We start from the raw sequence: 18223 nt of genomic DNA, 5'->3' as shown, positions 1-18223 counted from the left end.
TAAGAAGACAGCTTGGTAATGTATGTCCGCAGCACCGGCAGCTTAGGGAATTTTGCTATGTGATAATCAGAGCTCAGCAGAGCGCGCCTGTTCGTCTTTTCTCACTTTGTTCTGTCTTGGGTGTTCATTGTCTGAGTTCTCACTACTGTAGCAGCAATCAATGTTGGGTTGGCTGTGTGTTTCTCTTAAGATTTGAGTTGCAAGGAATTGGCTCCACATACCACTTCATCATAAATGTCACAATCTAGTTTAGGGACAACTTCACCTTCACAGCATTTATTTGAGTATCCAATTTGATGTACTGTAAATGTTTCATGTATTTTGTTTATTATTTTGAGTTTAGTCATAATAAATGAAATTGTAATTTTGGACAGAACTTTCATTCTGTTAATCGGTAGAGCAAACCTTTCATTTCTCACTATGTTAGTGAAACTTTCCTTTATTTAATTAATTTCTATCAAATTACATTATTGCAGGTGCCAAACCCCACTTGCAGGGTCGATTACAGTCAGTTCGCGTTTCTTCTTAATCCATGTGCAACAGCATAAGTCAGAGTTAGAATAAGGGGGGGGGGGGCTTAGAGCACCATTTACATAAGAAAATTCTAGAAGAATTTAGTGTTAAATACACTGCTAGCCCCGGCACCTCGCACGTTCATAAGTACTCATTCTATAATGTGCTAATCTGTTAGTCGGTTCCCTTCGTCAAAAACAATATCATTCAAAGACGATGCCAATCTTTCGTGAGCAACGTGTCTTACAGCCTAAGATACCAGTAAATATCTTTAAATATCTTTGGGCAACAAACGACAGGCACAGCGAATACCTTTTACTCTGCTCAAAAAAAAAAAAAAAAAAAAAAAAAAAAAGAGAAAGGATCACTGCTTCTGGGTAGTAAAGGATAACGGATACATTATTGTCTCACCAATACTGTACCGATTCTTATTGCAGTTGTTTTTTGCTTGTTTCTAACTGTCAGTGTCATCATTAAAATAGTACTGATGGTTTATTCTATTTGCTATAATAACCCAATATTTGAAGGCATTGGAAATTTTACGAATTACTAATTTTTTAAAAAAGTTTTATGTAAATACAAGAAATCGTAGCATCACTACTATAACAAATTAATATACCGATATTTTACCCGGTTATTAGTAAAAGACCCTAAAATACGGCTGTCGGTTTTAGCCGGTCTGTTATTCCTATCCCCAGCTTGCTATAGTTAAATGCAATCGAATACAAAATTAGGATGCAGTCATGTTGTCTTTCAACAATAGGAGTCAGGTTACCCGTTTTAAAATCTTGGGGGTTACCACGAAACCGCAAGTGCAAAGCGATTTCGTAACAGAAAACAGCGACAATTTAGACAACCTTCGAGAGTCAACTGTGAAGTGGAAGCATCGAGCTAAGTAATGTAGAACTTGAACCGTTTTTGAGATTGCTGCTTACAATGAAGTTGGCAGCAGTGCCGCGCTCACGCAGTGCAGCCTACTGCCGCCGGGTGGCAGCACGAGTGGGCGCGCTGCCGGCGACGGCGAGCGCAGGCTGTCAGTGCCCCATGAATGAAAGGTGCGTGCGGTCGGGCGGTGGACGCCCAGCAGCGTGAGTGCGTGCGAGGCAGCGTTGCGTGGGCGCGGACCGGCTCGCGGGCGCCCGCTGCGGCGGCCGGCGTGGACGCAGGGTTCAAGTTCATTCTGTATGGGCCACCGCGCTGGACCCTGTCTGCACCGGCGTTTTATTTTTCCGGAAGTGCGGGTACTCTGTCAACAATGCTCGCGTAGCGACGCGAGCCTTCCTTACTGACAGTTGTGAACTATGACATCAGTGCATTTTCCGGGAACCATGGCAACAAGTGACGAATGGGATTCGGATGGATCTCTCAGCTGGGAGGACTTTTTCGGTAAGAGCCTTTGTTTATTCCTGCCTGACACTGACGTTTGCGGCGGAAGGACGTTGCAAGCCGGTGAAATTAATAACACAGCAACTATTTTGTTATCATTTGGGTGCAATGCAGTTATTCCAACGCAGCATCACAACATTCCTGCACAATCGATGTTTTTGTTTCATTTCTGCTCGATACAGGATACTTTCGTTGTGTGCAGAGGAAGAATGTGCTTGTTACAAATACCTATTCTAAGAACTCCAGGCTAATCCCGGAAGCACTGAAGAACGTGAAACATCTATAAATAACTGGCGAGTGAGTCACGCTGTTGTCTGTGATCAGCTGATCGGAAACGCTCGCTAAGGTAGACTCGTCTAGTAACAACCAAAACAACAAACCTCCGACATCAAATAATTACATGACTACGCCTTATCTCTCCCATTCTTTGAGAAAATTCAGTTTAGTGCTAACAAGATTGTCGATGCAGTGACTTGACTGTGTACCATGCTTTTATCGCCGAGATTATCTGAGCTGAATGCCCTGCTACCATACGCCCGCTGCCGGCAGCACTTATCTCACTCCAGCACGGCCCGAGGATGTTGTAGCCTTTTGTTAATACGGTTCCTTTCTCCTCGCTCACACCCTCGAATTGACGCACAATAGTCACCTAATTTGATATGCGCTCCCCGCTAGCACGACAGCTGACGGCGTTTTTGAAGTGCCTCAGCTCGTGCTGATACAATTCTCAAACGGGATCCCCCGGAGTTAATGCTTCAATGCAGTTATTATGTGGCTGCAGGTCTTTGACCCGAACTTGATTTACCCGGTGAGATTACTTGAGAATGTGCTGCCTATCTGACATTACGTTCTAACATTAAGCCTTAAAAAATGCCCAGTAATGAGCCATCAAATCTATCTGCTCCTTGTCAGAATGCATTGTACAAGACACCAAGTAAATGCTATGGATTTATTTCGAGAACTACCGAAGGCAACAACTCGTCCGGAGACGAAAACTTAAAACGTCCTGCATTTGCACTAACGGCATCTGATCTTTGATTCCGTTAGCGACTCTGTTTGTTTGCACATCACAGCAGCGTTGTTTCCACCTCAGGTGCAGACCTGCCTTTAATAAAGTGTGATAGGTGATTGCTCCACATTCGCGTGTGTGGCAATATTCTTAAAAATATGATGTGGACCCTTTGTTTATTGACCGAGCTTGGTGACACCGTAGTTGAGGCACTAGAATCGCATTCCGGAAGGTTGGCGTTCATGTACCCATAGGACCATCCAGCTATTACTTGTTTCGTGGCTTCACCTACGTACTCTAAGATGAATGCAGTGTGACTCCTTTGAAAGTAATTTCCTTCCTCATCCTTGTTCAATCATTCCTGTGCTCTGTCTCTATTGAAATCGTAGGCGGCGGGACATCAAACTATAAATCTTCCTTCTTTCATTTCATTATCGTGTAGAAAGTTCATTGAGCGTGAGTGTAATGTTATCATGCTCTTGCTGCATACTGTTACCGCTCCAAAAACAGAAGAGCAGATCACTTGTGGATAATGCAAATGTATGCATTTTCAGGAAATCGCTACTGATGTTTACGGCAACATCAAACGTATGCATGTGCAGTAAATATACGTCGCAAAAGACCGTTGAATAGGATAGAACAGTGTATTAATCTCATAAACGAGGGAAAAGCAAGCTTTAGAAACAGCCTTCACGAAAGTTTACAGTTAGCATTAGAGCGCATTTTAAATTCCTTAAGGAGACATACAAATAAGCAACCTGTCCAGAATGCCGCATATTCTGTACCGCTTCGTTATGATGTACCGCCTGTTGTCGCTCTGGCAGCGACGTTATTGCTTGCAGATGTGTGGAGCATGTGTGCTCTCACAGGACAAAGCCCTTGCAGCGACTCGGTTGTATCCTTTATTGCAGTATCGCTCCTCACTGAAATGCTATTACATAATAAACTCAAATCGAGCTGAAATCAAATAATGTCTACCATAAGTTCCAAAGGACATTACAGCTCTTTCCAGTTTAACGTATTAGTCTTGCTTGTCTGCACAGCCAAGTTGAAACGTTCGCACCGCAAAGAAACACGCATCGTAATGGCGTAATTACTAACCATCAGTAAAATGTATACAAGAAGATCGCCTGTAGAGAAGATGAATTCAAATTTTGCTCTGACTGACAGGGGATCTGACTTCCCCAAAGTCATTCCGTGATGTTTCCATCAAAAATGCCGCAACCGATTGCTTCGACCACACTCCGACTGAGCTAGTGCTCCGTTCGTACTGAAGTTGTCTGTAGAATATTCAGACCTTAGTGTTACTGCTTATGAGATTCAGAGGTACATTTTTTTTCTTTTTCTTATTTTGATTTAGTCTCATTGGTAAAAGGAACACACGTCTCTAACGTAAATCTGTTCTCTGGGAATGGGGAAGCCAATACGTGTTGAATGTAGCAGTCGGAACACTGTAGTGTTAAGTTTTCGGACATTTCTCATTTACTTATGGATCGTATCTTATTACACACCATTCTTACATTACATGCAGGGATTGAATCTTGTAAAATTTTCTCGAAAGCTCACTACAGCAGCTTACTACTACCGCCCGGAAAGTGTCTTGGCATTTCGTGTCGACGGTAACTTAACAGCGAAGATATCATTGAAAAAAAATCTGTCTGAAATGAATTGGAGCACTAGAAATCATGATTAAAGCACAAAATAGTCTGCAGATGAATCGTAGCACCGGTTAGCTGTGCTAGTGAGAATTAACTCATCGTCGTGTTAGGACAACATAAAGAACGATCTTCATCTTTATCCACAGAAATCTTCTGTTGTGCGCGAGTACGAATTTCAAAACCAACCTGCACGTACTGTGGTGGTTTCAGACGTAATGGCACCACGAGAATAGGATTCTCAGTTTTTCATTTTTTTCTAATTACGTGTGGTTCATCCTGTATGGAAATGTGAACTCACTGAACATGCGTCATTATCCATCATAAAAACCTTGTCAATACGTTGCACAGTCGTTGAATAGCGCTAAGATTGGTAACTGGTACGTAATTTCCGAGGCACTTTCCTTTTGACTAACTTGTACATCCAGTAACGTATCGATTTCGCGTACTTCCCTCATCCACCCCGAATGTTAAAAAGTTAAGCTTTACTCTCCAAGCCAGTAACGGCGGCTTTGATTCTGCATACTGAACGAGATTCTCCAAATTAGGAAAACCTAATGACGCCGGTCCTCCCGAATGAAACCCCAGTGTGTTAACTATTGAGCTACCTCTTTCTGTTTCAAAACCGCATTCCCGTAGCAGTTTTTATTTGGCTTAGGGTAGCGTCGCAACCTCTTTAATGCTGTTTCAAGCCCCGCCTCGAGCATAAATTTTAAATATGTCGTTACTTTGTGTATCTTCTAAACACAGTTGAATGCAATTCGTAGGATACATAGGGTTTAAGTAACTACACTTCTTGAAATGCCACCCGGGATTAGCCGAGCGGTCTCAGGCGCTGCAGTCGTTGACTGTGCGGCTGGTCCCAGCGGCGGTTCGAGTCCTCCCTCGGGCATGGGTGTGTGTGTTTGTCCTTAGGATAATTTAGGTTAAGTAGTGTGTAAGCTTAGGGGCTGATGACCTTAGCAGTTATGTGCCATAAGATTTCACATACATTTGAACATTTTTTAACTTCCTGAAATCTGGATGGATGACGTTATGTTGCCATACGGAAAGACAAATAAATGCAGGTTCAGTCTCTCTATTCGGGACCAAATCGGGAGCATGACTTTGCCTTTTAATAACTACAGCAGCACGCTCGACATCTGGATAATTCCTCCTGGCGTTTGTTAGTTTTGGTATGAAAGGAGGTGTCGGATCTTGTTACTAATAAAGGAAATTAAAAAAAGAGATACAGGAAGATTGGGTTTAACGCCCCGTCTACGTGGAGATGATTCAGGCGGAGCAAAAGGTCGGATTGCCTCAAGGGTGGGGAATAAAATCGGCCGTGCCCTTTCAAAGGAATCATCCTGGTAGTTGCTTGGAGCGATTTAGAGAAACCATGGAAAGCCTAACTCTGGATGCCCGGAGGTGGGTTTCATCGTCGTCCTCCCGAATGCGCGTTAAGTTTGCTAACTACTGCGCTACCTCGCTCGATAAGTGAGAAAATTGTTAGCCGCTCGTAATCCGAGCATGAGCACTGCACACTGTTAGCATTTAACGGTTACAAGTTCTGCGAGTCATTACTGAAATACTAATCAACGCTAAGTCTGCACAAACAATTCTCCCGAGCCACCGTCAAACACGCAGCTGAGTGCGTCCTGCTGCCAGTTTTCCTGAAGCGTGTCAGATGGGGGCGACGAGAATATTTCGCGGCGCCTGGGGAGAAGGAGATCGCGTTTAACGGTATAAATAATGAGGCAGGGCGACAACTTTCGTGCAGATTGGCGGCTGCAATTTGCATGGAAGATTCGTGGCGCAGCAGGCGCGTGTGGCTGGGGCCGCTTGTACTGAGAATGTCTCGGACGTGTTCCGCTGACGGAAGACCGTTTCTCTTAGCCCACGAGACCAAAAGGGGTTCCAGGTGGGTGTAATCACGGAGGCAAAAGAGGGCCGCGTATACTAGGTTTCACTACCTACAGATTATTAATTTTTGGAAGTTCTGACATTATTCAAGAGCATTTGCCCCAGTTGCAGTAGTATACTTTTTTTGGCCACGATCTGCTCAGACCTTAGGTGTTAGCAGTTAAATTATTGTAATTGTAGATTTTTTCAGACGCCCACAGCTGCGGACAGCTCCTACGTTTGTGATACACAAATTCATACTTATTGATTTAATTCTAATACAAATATTGCAAAACTGATCTTCAGATTACCGGCGTTTTTGTAACTAACGTAAAGTAATCACACTCAAGGTTTCTTTGAAAACGACAATCTTTTCACTAGACATGGCTATATTGCTGATGGTATCCACTGGTCTGCCCATTATAATTATCCGGACTGTTATGCCGTGGTCAGTTGATGAATTCTGTTTCAATTCACAACGTTTCGTCCCCGTCTGCGGAGGATATCTTCAAGGGAGTCTGTAGCTCGATGGAAGGTCCAACACACCCACTGGCTCGCTATTGACTGCCGCTAAATTCCGTGTCCGCGCGCTCCCGCGCCGAGGCGTGACGTCACGTGTTTTGAAAACGTCAGTGCAATTGGCCGCTGTCCGCTGCCGTCGATCGCCGTTGCCATCACCCAGTGGTGGACGGGTGGTACACATCTTCTTCAGCACCGGCATCCATATACCGTTTAATTTCTCGCCCTCCTCCTTTCGATTGAAATTATTAGGGTGTTTGGCGATTTTGATTGCCTCCCTGTAGAGCCTTTCGTAATATCCGCTTGTGGCCGCTAGTACCTGCGTCTCCTCGAAACGAATATGGTGGTTACCTGGCTCGAAAGCATGTTTCGCAACAGTTGATCTTTCGTTTCTCCTCTTCTACAATTGCCCTTGTGCTCTTTCAAACGTTTTGAAACAGTTCTTTTAGTGGTACCCACATAAACATCTCCACAGCTGCATGAGATCCTATACACTCCAGCTTTTTCGAATGGTTTTCGAGGGTCCTTGGCAGGCTTAAGGTATTCCTGTACCGCTTGAAGATATCCTTCGCAGACGGGGACGAAACGTTGGGAATTGACACGGAATTCATAAACCGACCACGGCATAACAGGCCGGATAATTATAATGGACATGACATTTCCGGCCGTGAAAGTCTACATTTTATTACTCCCTGGTCTCTCTACCGTCAGTTACGATGTAGATGTGGACACCTCCAACTTTTCGCCTTTAATGTAGTGTCCGCATACATTTTTATGATTTTTGTTGTGTGCACATTCTTTTGCTTTGAGAATCAAGATCATTTGATTTTTGTTTTCAACTCGTATCGTCAACAATTTACTTTGGTTTTTGAATCTCATCAACTGTTGTTTTCTTACAATGAATCTGTTATGCTAGTCAAGAAAACAGAAGATAACTGTTCACACTGCTTACAATCGATGTTTCGATGTTTTTAACTTAGAGATATCTGTGATATGTACATTCTTTGGCCTTCCTTCCGCTTTTCTCTTAACAGTTAAATTTTTGTATGATGCACGAATTTTTTAACGAAATACTATATTCATTCAGTTGCGTCTTCTTTATATAACATATTCCAGACACAATAAATCATCTAATGAGGCAAGTTGAAACAACAGTTCCATGATTTTCAAAATATAGCCTGCAGCACAGAAACATTGCTTTATTTTATACGTGCAGATATTTTTTATCTGAGCGATGAGTTTTGATCATTTTTTATTTCGTTTGTTTCATAATGTATTAATAAGCGTTGGACGACACAAAGTTTCAAATTTCGTTTTCCAGTCCTATAGGGATTAGTCCGGACTTCGTTAAGAACGTGACAATCACTGTTTTACGGCAATCATACTTGTTTGTTTAAAACCACAAAACATGCGAACCTAGCATCGATTACCTGGCCTCCGCTACAAATAAGAGGCACGGCAATCATACCTTTGGTATTTAAAACAAAAAAAGCAAAAATAAACCATTCTAGCACCGATATACACATGTCACGTCATCAATATTTACATTATTCTACCCTATTATCGAGATCCTTCTTAAGAGCTTATTGATCAGTCCCATTGAGTGTGTCCTTACTTTGGGGTTTTAGTATTGTTAGCCCTAGGTGCAGAGGAAGCTGTAGCTTACTTTACAGACAAATTACGATGCAGTTGCGCATGACGAGCCAGAACATTACGACCACCTACATAATAGCCGGTATGTCCATCTTTGGCACGGGTAAAAGCCGCGACGCGTCGTGGCATGGAAGCAATGAGGTCTTGGTAGAGCGCTGGAGGTATCTGGCACCGTATCTCAACACACGTGTCACCTAATTCCCATAAGTTCCGGGGAGGGGGAGGGGGGGGGGGGGCGGGGAGGCGATGAGCTCTGACGCCACGTTCAATCTCATCCCAGATGTGTTCGATCGGGTTCAGATCTGGCGAGTTCGGGGGAACAGCACATCAATTGGAACTCGGCAATGTGTTCCTCGAACCACTAGATCACACTCCTGGCCTTGTAATATGGCATACTATCCTGTTGAAAAATGCCACTGCCATCTGGAAACATTTTCGACATGAAGGGGTGTACATAGCCTGCAACAAGTGTAAGATACATATTGTCCGCCATGGTGCCTTCCACGAGCTGCACTGGACACATGGATGCCCAAGTGAATGTTCGCCAGAACATAATGGAGACGCAGCCAGCTTGTCTCCGTCCCGCAGTACAGGTGCCAAGGAGCTGTTCCCCTGGAAAGCGACGGATTCGCGCCGTCGCATCGGCACGATGAAGAAGGTATCGGGATTCGTCAGACCATGCAACGCTCTGCCCCTGCGCCAACGTCCAATGCCAATGGTTTCGTGCCCATTTCAGTCGTAGCTGCCGACGTCACGGTGTTAGCATTGGAACATGCATGGGAGGAGGCCCCTCTGTTAGGAGCGTTCGGTGCAGTGTGTGTTCAGACACACTTGTACTCTGCCCAGCATTAAAGTCTGATGTTAGTTCCGCCACAGTTCGCCGCCTGTCCTGTTTCACCAATCTGCCCAGCTTACGACGTCCGACATCAGTAACGAGAGATGGCTGCCTAACCCCATGATGTCTGGAAGTGGTTTCACCCTGGCTTCGCCACGAGTTGAAGACACTCGCCACAGCACTCCTCGAACATCCGACAAGTAGTGCAGTTTCCGAAATGCTCGTGTCGAGCCTCCGGGACATCACAATCTGCCCTAGGTCAAATTCAGAAAGGCCGCGCGCCTTCTCCATTCTATACACGGACAGCAAGCTCACTGATACTACACGTACCGTGCGTGTATCTGACTAGCAATCATTCATCGCCACGTGACGCTCCTATCACCTGGACGGGTTTATATCGATACTAGGTGCGTGGTCATAATGTTCTCACTTATCAGTGTACATCTCTCGTACAAAATAAAAGGCCTTGTATAAAATTCATATTAGTTAGCAGATGGAACAAACGTGACTGAAGCCTCACCCACTGCCTTTGCTCTTTGATGCTTAACCGAACGCAGCAATTAAAACTTACTTGATATTTCCCTGGGTACCCAAAATAACAACCGATGGAAAAGTTTTAACATCATCCACACCTGTTAACTTCATTTAGCTCACTCTGTGCTCTTCTGCATCTGCGGCTATACTCTGAAAATCAATACAAGCGAGAGGATTGTAATAATCTGAATTTTTCTTTCCATACTCACGATTCCTCTCATTGCTCCTAACTCGTATTAAACCCTTGCACATGAATGTTCCAGTATAGGCCGCACAAGTCCTTTGTGAGGAATCTCTTTCATAGACAAGAATATACGAGGGCGGTTCAGAAAGTAACCTCCGATTGGTCACAGTGCGGGTTGTGGGGGGAGTAGCGACGCCATCTGCGTTCACGCACTCAACAGGTCAGTCGGCATCAAGCCGTGGTCGAGTGAACGTCGTACCTGCGCTAGTTTAGTTTTTGTGGCAGTTTGAAATGTGTGCTGCAATAGAAAACCCCGCCAAATGTGAAGTGCGTGCTGTCATAAGGTTTTTTACAGCCAAAGGAACCATTGTTAAACAGAATCGTGACCGGTGACGAAACCTGGATTAAGTACGTGAACCCTGAGACAAAAGAACAATCAAAGATGTGGGCACATTCAAATTCGCCTACCAAACCAAGAAAACCCTCGCAAGATTTTTCTGCCAGAAAACTGATGGCAACGGTGTTTTGGGATGCCAAACGGGTGTTGTTGGTTGAATTCATGGAACGTGGTACGACCATTAATCAAGACGTGTACTGTGAAACAATAAAAAAGTTACGACGGGCTATACAGAACAAACGCCGTGGTATGCTGACTTCCGGTATCGTTTTTTGCACGATAACGCCCGTCCTCACTCTGCTCGCAGAACGGCCCTTCTTGAGTCCTTCAAGTGGGACGTTATCAACCATTCACCTTACAGCCCAGACCTGGCGCCAAGTGATTATCACCTCTTCATGCATTTGAAGAAATGGCTCGGGTCACAGCGGTTTGATGACGACGAAGAGCTCAAAGATGCGGTCACAGGCTGGCTCCAGGCACAAGCGGGTGATTTTTATGCAGAAGGAATTTCAAAGCTTGTGAAGAGATACGATAAGTGCCTCAATCGCTATGGAGACTATGTAGAAAAATAGTGCAAAGATGTAGTTGTAAGATGTATATATTAAAATATTTTTATTTAACTTGGTGTATTTTTTTAAATCAACCGGAGGTTACTTTCTGAACGGCCCTCGTATTACCCCATGATGGTTCAAACTAACTAAAACCTGGCTTTTATTTTATATACAACCTAAAAAAATCCAAACTTACTCCAAGGTTTTTGTATCTAGCGACTGTCTCAGATTCTGAATCGTTGTCGAATAGTTTACATTTTTGCTTAGATAACTGCACAACTATACATTTTATCCGGCGTTACCGCTTGTGTTATTGGTGTTATTGGCTGGTACATCACTATGAATCGTGCAAAAGATAAAACACATTGAGCTTTAAAACAAAGGTATACAACAGCTCGTATTTGCCTCTAAGATGGAGATAAGTGTTACATTAGAAAGCTTTTGTGAATAGCTCGTAAGTATTTTCCGTTTAAACTTCCGTAGTTTTCGTTCCTACCTGAATTTTCAGCAGTGCTCACATTCATCGTTCATTGCACTCGTGGAACCGCAGAAAATAGCGTTCCTCCATTTCTCGAGCCAATGGACCGTGACGACTCAATGATCGCGTTTAAAAATGGCTTGCAGCAGCGTGTTTACCACAGCAAGGTCGGCCGTAAGGCGAAGAACTAATCCTTTTAACGCTGTAAAGGCAGCAACTCGACAGAAAAAGAGAGGCGTTGAATGATAGCTGAAACTGCCAGTCATCACGACGGACGTGGATTGATGACGCAGAGCTGGTTAGCCTGTATCTTTTTCTTTTTTTTTTGCCTCGTAACACTCCGGATAACGTGTCGGCATTTTCGGAACACTTCGTATTAGTAGGAGCGCTTGAGTCGTCAACCCACTGTCGATATTGCTAACGTTAAAATGCAGAAAATGCTGAACTATATATGTAGCGTTGAACTACACAACTACATGAAGTATCGCAAGTCGATATCACGACTGGTTCTCGCCTTTTAATTCTGATTACGTTTGATGGTCAGAAGACGTAATTGGATAACTATAGCAAATTTTTTGGCCAACAATGACAACACGAGCGGTGGTGCTATCGCATCAGGCGTGTTTTATGTAAGATTTCAAGTAAAAATTTGAAGGATCCACAAAGCTGAAGTATGCGCATTGACAACTGATCCTCGTTGCCTTACACAGATATCCGTATAATTCACGGTAGATGTAGTTCTCCTGTGCGCTTACAATTAATTCATGACATTCAACTTACCGTTTATCAACGCTTTAAGTCAAGAGTCGGGGAAGGGTGGGGGGTGGGGGTGTGTGTGTAGGGGTGGGGGGGGGGTTGTAGGACGAGAAAACCATTGAACTATCTTGGCCAGGTGCTACTATCCCAATTGAAGTTTCTATAAAGTCAGTTTTAAGAACTACATATCAGTATTCAATTTTTCGGCAACCCTCTACGTATGTGTATAGTATGGCTGTGGAGGAACGCTGAAGAAATATGCTAAACCTGGTATTACGACAGAAGCACCAGTATTTGTGACCTAGCGTTGCAGTGTCTTTGGTATCAGAACGCTAAACGCTAAACAGCTTCTTATAGTTGCTCTGGATCAAAGATTTCTTGCGCATCGTCGTCGAATGTAGTGGACAAATTCTGCTGTCCTATGGGACACAAGGTGGTAATTTTTGGCAGTTTTTCATATTCCTAAGAAGAGATATGTGATCCCTAGAGGTGTGCCAAGTCGCATTTCAGTTTGCATGAGATTACATTTGTGTCTAAAATAACCGTGGTGGAGATCACTGGATAATAAAAGAACTCCAGGATAGATTTGCAGTTACCACCCAAGATTTTTCTGTGGTGGAAAGATACCTAACGAGATTCACTCAGCTTCATAAGCCTAAACCAGAATCTGTTATAATAAATAAGCACAAAAATAGACATGACGACAAATGGAAATAGCTCTACAATATGTGTTCCATGTTTATGGATATTACTGGAAATAAGCACAATAAAAACCTGTAACTGGATATTTTGGGCGATTTTAAGTCGACACTGCTGATCTGATATCTATTTCCAGCCACTCATCATTGTGGGTGGCTATACGAGGGCAGTTCAATAAGTAATGCAACACATTTTTTTTCTCGGCCAATTTTGGTTGAAAAAACCGGAAATTTCTTGTGGAATATTTTCAAACATTCCCGCTTCGTCTCGTATAGTTTCATTGACTTCAGACAGGTGGAAGCGCTGTACGGAGCTGTTAAAATGGCGTCTGTAACGGATGTGCGTTGCAAACAACGGGCAGTGATCGAGTTTCTTTTGGCGGAAAACCAGGGCATCTCAGATGTTCATAGGCGCTTGCAGAATGTCTACGGTGATTTGGCAGTGGACAAAAGCACGGTGAGTCGTTGGTCAAAGCGTGTGTCATCATCGCCGCAAGGTCAAGCAAGACTGTCTGATCTCCCGCGTGCGGGCCGGCCGTGCACAGCTGTGACTCCTGCAATGGCGGAGCGTGCGAACACACTCGTTAGAGATGATCGATGGATCACCATCAAACAACTCAGTGCTCAACTTGACATCTCTGTTGGTAGTGCTGTCACAGTTGTTCACCAGTTGGGATATTCAAAGGTTTGTTCCCGCTGGGTCCCTCGTTGTCTAACCGAACATCATAAAGAGCAAAGGAGAACCATCTGTGCGGAATTGCTTGCTCGTCATGTGGCTGAGGGTGACAATTTCTTGTCAAAGATTGTTACAGGCGATGAAATATGGGTTCATCACTTCGAACCTGAAACAAAACGGCAATCAATGGAGTGGAGCCACACCCATTCCCCTACCAAGAAAAAGTTTAAAGCCATACCCTCAGCCGGTAAAATCATGGTTACAGTCTTCTGGGACGCTGAAGGGGTTATTCTGTTCGATGTCCTTCCCCATGGTCAAACGATCAACTCTGAAGTGTATTGTGCTACTCTTCAGAAATTGAAGAAACGACTTCAGCGTGTTCGTAGGCACCAAAATCTGAACGAACTTCTCCTTCTTCATGACAACGCAAGACCTCACACAAGTCTTCGCACCCGAGAGGAGCTCACAAAACTTCAGTGGACTGTTCTTCCTCATGCACCCTACAGCCCTGATCTCGCACCGTCGGATTTCCATATGTTTGGCCCAATGAAGGACGCAATCCGTGGGAGGCACTACGCGGATGATGAAGAAGTTATTGATGCAGTACGACGTTGGCTCCGACATCGACCAGTGGAATGGTACCGTGCAGGCATACAGGCCCTCATTTCAAGGTGGCGTAAGGCCGTAGCATTGAATGGAGATTACGTTGAAAAATAGTGTTGTGTAGCTAAAAGATTGGGGAATAACCTGGTGTATTTCAATGCTGAATAAAACAACCCCTGTTTCAGAAAAAAATGTGTTGCATTACTTATTGAACTGCCCTTGTAGATTCCCTTTTGCCTCATTAACAGGCATTCTAAGTTTTGCCACTCCTCCGTTAACTTCGTTTATCTGCTTGGGGTTGCCTCCTGACTGGGTTACTCTGTGGGCACATTCGACGTGCAAGCCACCGAAGTTAGCGTCATATGATGAGCCAAAACATTATGACCGCCTGTTTGAAAGTATGTTGGCCCATCTTTGGAATGCAATACAGAAGCGACTGTGCGCGGCGTCAATTCCACAACATTTCTATAGGTTTCGGGAGGTATGTGCACCAGATATCTACGAACAGGTCTTGCACTTCGCGTGGGTAAGTTAGGAGCCAGAGATTGAGGACGCGGAGATGGCGCCCGATAGCTTTCTAGATGTGTTCTATCGGGTCCAGATAAGCGAATTTCTTGCGCAAGACGTCAACGTGAGTTCACTGCAATGTTCCTCATACCGCTGTAGCATTATTCCGGGCTTCTGACACGGATGTTACCCTGTTGGAAGATCCATCTCCCATGGTGAAGACATCGAGCTTGAAGTGATGCAGGAGAACCGCAATAATTTTCACGAAATCCACAGTTGTCATGGTGTCTTCGATTACCACCACAAGTCTCATTCAAGCCCAAGTGTGTGTCCCCCAGAGAATAATACTGAATCCACGGCCTACGTCCTTGGAGCGGTGCAGGTTTCAAGTAGTCATTCGCCTAGATGACGTATCAGGATACGGCTTTGACCTTGTGTAGTAAGAAACGTTACTCATCCGACCAGTCCAATTTCAATGATCCCGTGCCCACTGCAGTCGTAACTCACGATGTCGTTGGGTCATCATGGGAACCCGTAAGAGTCTTCTGCTGTTAATCCCTGTGTTCGATGAAGTGCGTTGATCGGCCTTCTCCGAAACGCTTCATCAGTATTGCACCGACCTCCACGTTCTGAGACGAGGCATGGGCGTCCATCACCTTGTCGCCTACTGGTTTCACCGTCCTTTGACCACTTTCCAAAGATGATCACAACAGCAGCACGCGAGCTGCTAACCAGTGTCGTCGTTTCCGATATGCTCGATCCCAGTCGCCGGGCCATAACAACGTTTCCCTTGTCAAAGTCGCTCATATTAGTGGGTTTCCCCATTTACTGTAGTCTGTATTGTCGCTACAATATTCCCCATTCGCATCCTCCTCTTTTACACTTTCCTTATCGTTTCATGTGCCCGCAAAGCCTTCAGGCGACATTCAATCTCGCTTTGGGCGAAGGTCAATGATTAAGCTCATCAGCGCATTTCCCTTCTGCGACCGAGAGTTTATGAAGTTGCGTAATAATATTAACTGCATGTGTCGCACGTTAGATCGACCACGTGCATTAAGGCAGGAGCCGTTCTTTGCAATTTCTCGAAGCGCAGGAACATTTATGAGCTTGCTGGTAGCTAAAAGCTTTGTCACCTTCCTCACTTCAGATTAATGGGAAAAGGGACCTGAAACGAGGTGCGGATGGCTACCGTTGCGCATCTATGGGACTGCGCCTCCTAGCCGCCCGCAGCGGCTTAAGACGAATTGTGGCTGCGGCGGGCGCGACGCTGCTCTGTGCGTGGGCGGTGCGGGGGCGGAGAGCCGGACCCAGGCGGCAGCCTCCCGTTGCCTAGCGACGCCGCCAACCCCTCCCGCCCCACCTCTGAACCCCCCGCCCCGGCCCCCTTTCCCCCCTGCAGTGTCCAGCCTGCCGACTGCTGCAGCTCTTCCCAAATGTCCAGATGGTACTACTACCTGCTCACAACTGCTCGCACGCCCTCCATAGTTGTCACAGCAAAAGCTACATCCCACAGTGGCATTTCACTACAGCATTTTGATCGAACTTTAACTTAAACGAATGTTGCTTATTGCGAAATCGTTGACAAGACTAATTACTGTTTTATTATGCCATACGCTACCTATGTCTGGAAGCAATCTGGACAAAATATTAGTGAGCTCAAGAAACATCAAGCTGACAGGGTATAACATTGCTTATAACTTAACAATGGCTTCAATTCCTCTAGTAAGAGAGTCCGAAGTTTCTTCAGTTAGTCCCATACCGTATCCAACTGAAGCCGCTCCTTGATTTGATGCTACAGGTCTACTATCAAACTGCGGAGAAGTCCATTGCTACATTTCACCCACTGTTGAAATAGTCCCACACATCAAGATTGAATGGTCTAGTGGGCAAATTGAGGTGCACGAGGGTGCCTGAGTATTCTTCACACCAGGAAGGTATGTGGGCTTCCCTGTGGACATCAATTTTATCCGCTTGAAATACAGGTATGTATGAAGAAATGCAAGATTTGGTCACCGGAATGTTGAAATGGACATTCTTCTTCGTGTCACTATAACGTGAATGGGTGGGCCCAAGTTGTGGTACGAAAACACCCTCGAAACATCACAAACACTTCAGGCCTGACCTGTACCCTCCACAGACTGATGGTCAAACGCCTCAGTGGACTAGCGATGCACTCGACGTCGTGCATCATTTGAAAAGAGGTAAAACCGTGACTAGTCGGGCCACACCACACGCCTCCACTCCGCCAATGTCATTTTCTGTGTTGCTTGGCCCATTGAATATATGCTGGTTTATGTTTCGCTGTGAGCAATCGCCTTTTGCGAGTAGAAGATCCAAATGTCCATTACACGCGGTTGGACAAGTTAACTACCAGAATACCGACTTTGGGGATGGGGGTAACGGAACCAGAGCTTCGGTCCAGTCTAAGCTGTCAGTCCTTGGAGACTTGGGACACCAATTGGTGTGCTCTGGTTTCTGCAGACAAACTGCGAGCAATAAAGGCGACCTCGACCATGTGGCAATCTTCCCTTCGTGCTTGTCGCAGGGCATTCTCTGACGGCGTCATAATGCCCATATTTGGCTGACACAAGGCCACGTCCTCGGACACGAGAGCTGGTTTTTAACTCCTCTTTGTGAGATACGTCACATTAGCCTCGTCGGTTGCTTGAGGGACTGGAAGATTGCCCCATCGCCTGCTCTGACCCAGGGAGCCCATGGCTGTACTTGCTTGGAGGTCCGGTCTGGCTCCTGCCCTTTCCATCTTCTTAATTCTTCTTGTCCTCTTACATCTGTCGTTGGTTTACTGTCTTGTCGTCGTTGTTCTCTTTCCTAAGATTTCATCAACTTGTCTGCGTTGCTAGTTTTCTTGTGGTAATGGAGGGCGAGGAAACACCGATCGGATGCTGGGGGTGCGTTCACCATGACATAACATGTCCCAGTGGACTCCAGCTGCTTTCTGGGCGGAGCAACATAGCCACCTTCGCCGCCCTACCCCTCTCTCACTTCTGCTTGCTTCTGTCTCTCCGTTTTGCGATTCTCGGCTACAACCGGGTTCAACAGGATTTGTTTTCTGTGTCCTTCCTCTCTGAGGACTCTTTCCGGCTTGATGCACGTAGATTTTAGGGACTGATGATCCTGTAGTTTGGTCCCTTTAACACCACCAATGCAATCGAATCCATTACATTAATTATCACGTTAATTATCGTTTAGATTGGGTGCTTCATATGAGGTGGACCATTCGCAACAGGTTTTTTGCCGGAGCTGAAGTTTCAGTACGAAATAATTTCGTGAAAGTCGTGGCATAAACTATTTTCCAGATATTGCATAGTTCTTATTATTCGTGTCAGTGTAACAGACGCTACCCGTAGTGAACAATTACCGATCACAG

At 45.0% G+C, this 18223-nt stretch overlaps 1 protein-coding gene across 1 annotated transcript; it reads left to right on the top strand.

The window, feature by feature from the left end:
* The first annotated feature begins 1449 nt into the window (after positions 1 to 1449).
* LOC126456424 (WASP homolog-associated protein with actin, membranes and microtubules-like) lies at positions 1450 to 16320 on the top strand. Its single transcript, XM_050092176.1, has 2 exons — positions 1450 to 1601; positions 16056 to 16320. Exons 1-2 carry the CDS (start codon positions 1450 to 1452, stop codon positions 16318 to 16320), a joined length of 417 nt encoding a protein of 138 aa, XP_049948133.1.
* Positions 16321 to 18223: the final 1903 nt, after the last annotated feature.

Source organism: Schistocerca serialis, chromosome 2 (genome assembly GCF_023864345.2).
Source record: "Schistocerca serialis cubense isolate TAMUIC-IGC-003099 chromosome 2, iqSchSeri2.2, whole genome shotgun sequence".
Classification (NCBI taxonomy): domain Eukaryota; kingdom Metazoa; phylum Arthropoda; class Insecta; order Orthoptera; family Acrididae; genus Schistocerca; species Schistocerca serialis.
Note: the sequence above shows the minus strand (reverse complement) of the source record. Positions and strands in the feature narration are given on the sequence as shown.

Coding starts and splice junctions, on each gene's coding strand:
- LOC126456424 (XM_050092176.1), top strand. CDS start 1,450: ATGAAGTTGGCAGCAGTGCCGCGCTCACGCAGTGCAGCCTACTGCCGC. Junction 1,602..16,055: donor GGCGGTGGACGCCCAGCAGC/GTGAGTGCGTGC, acceptor TGCGCCTCCTAG/CCGCCCGCAGCGGCTTAAGA.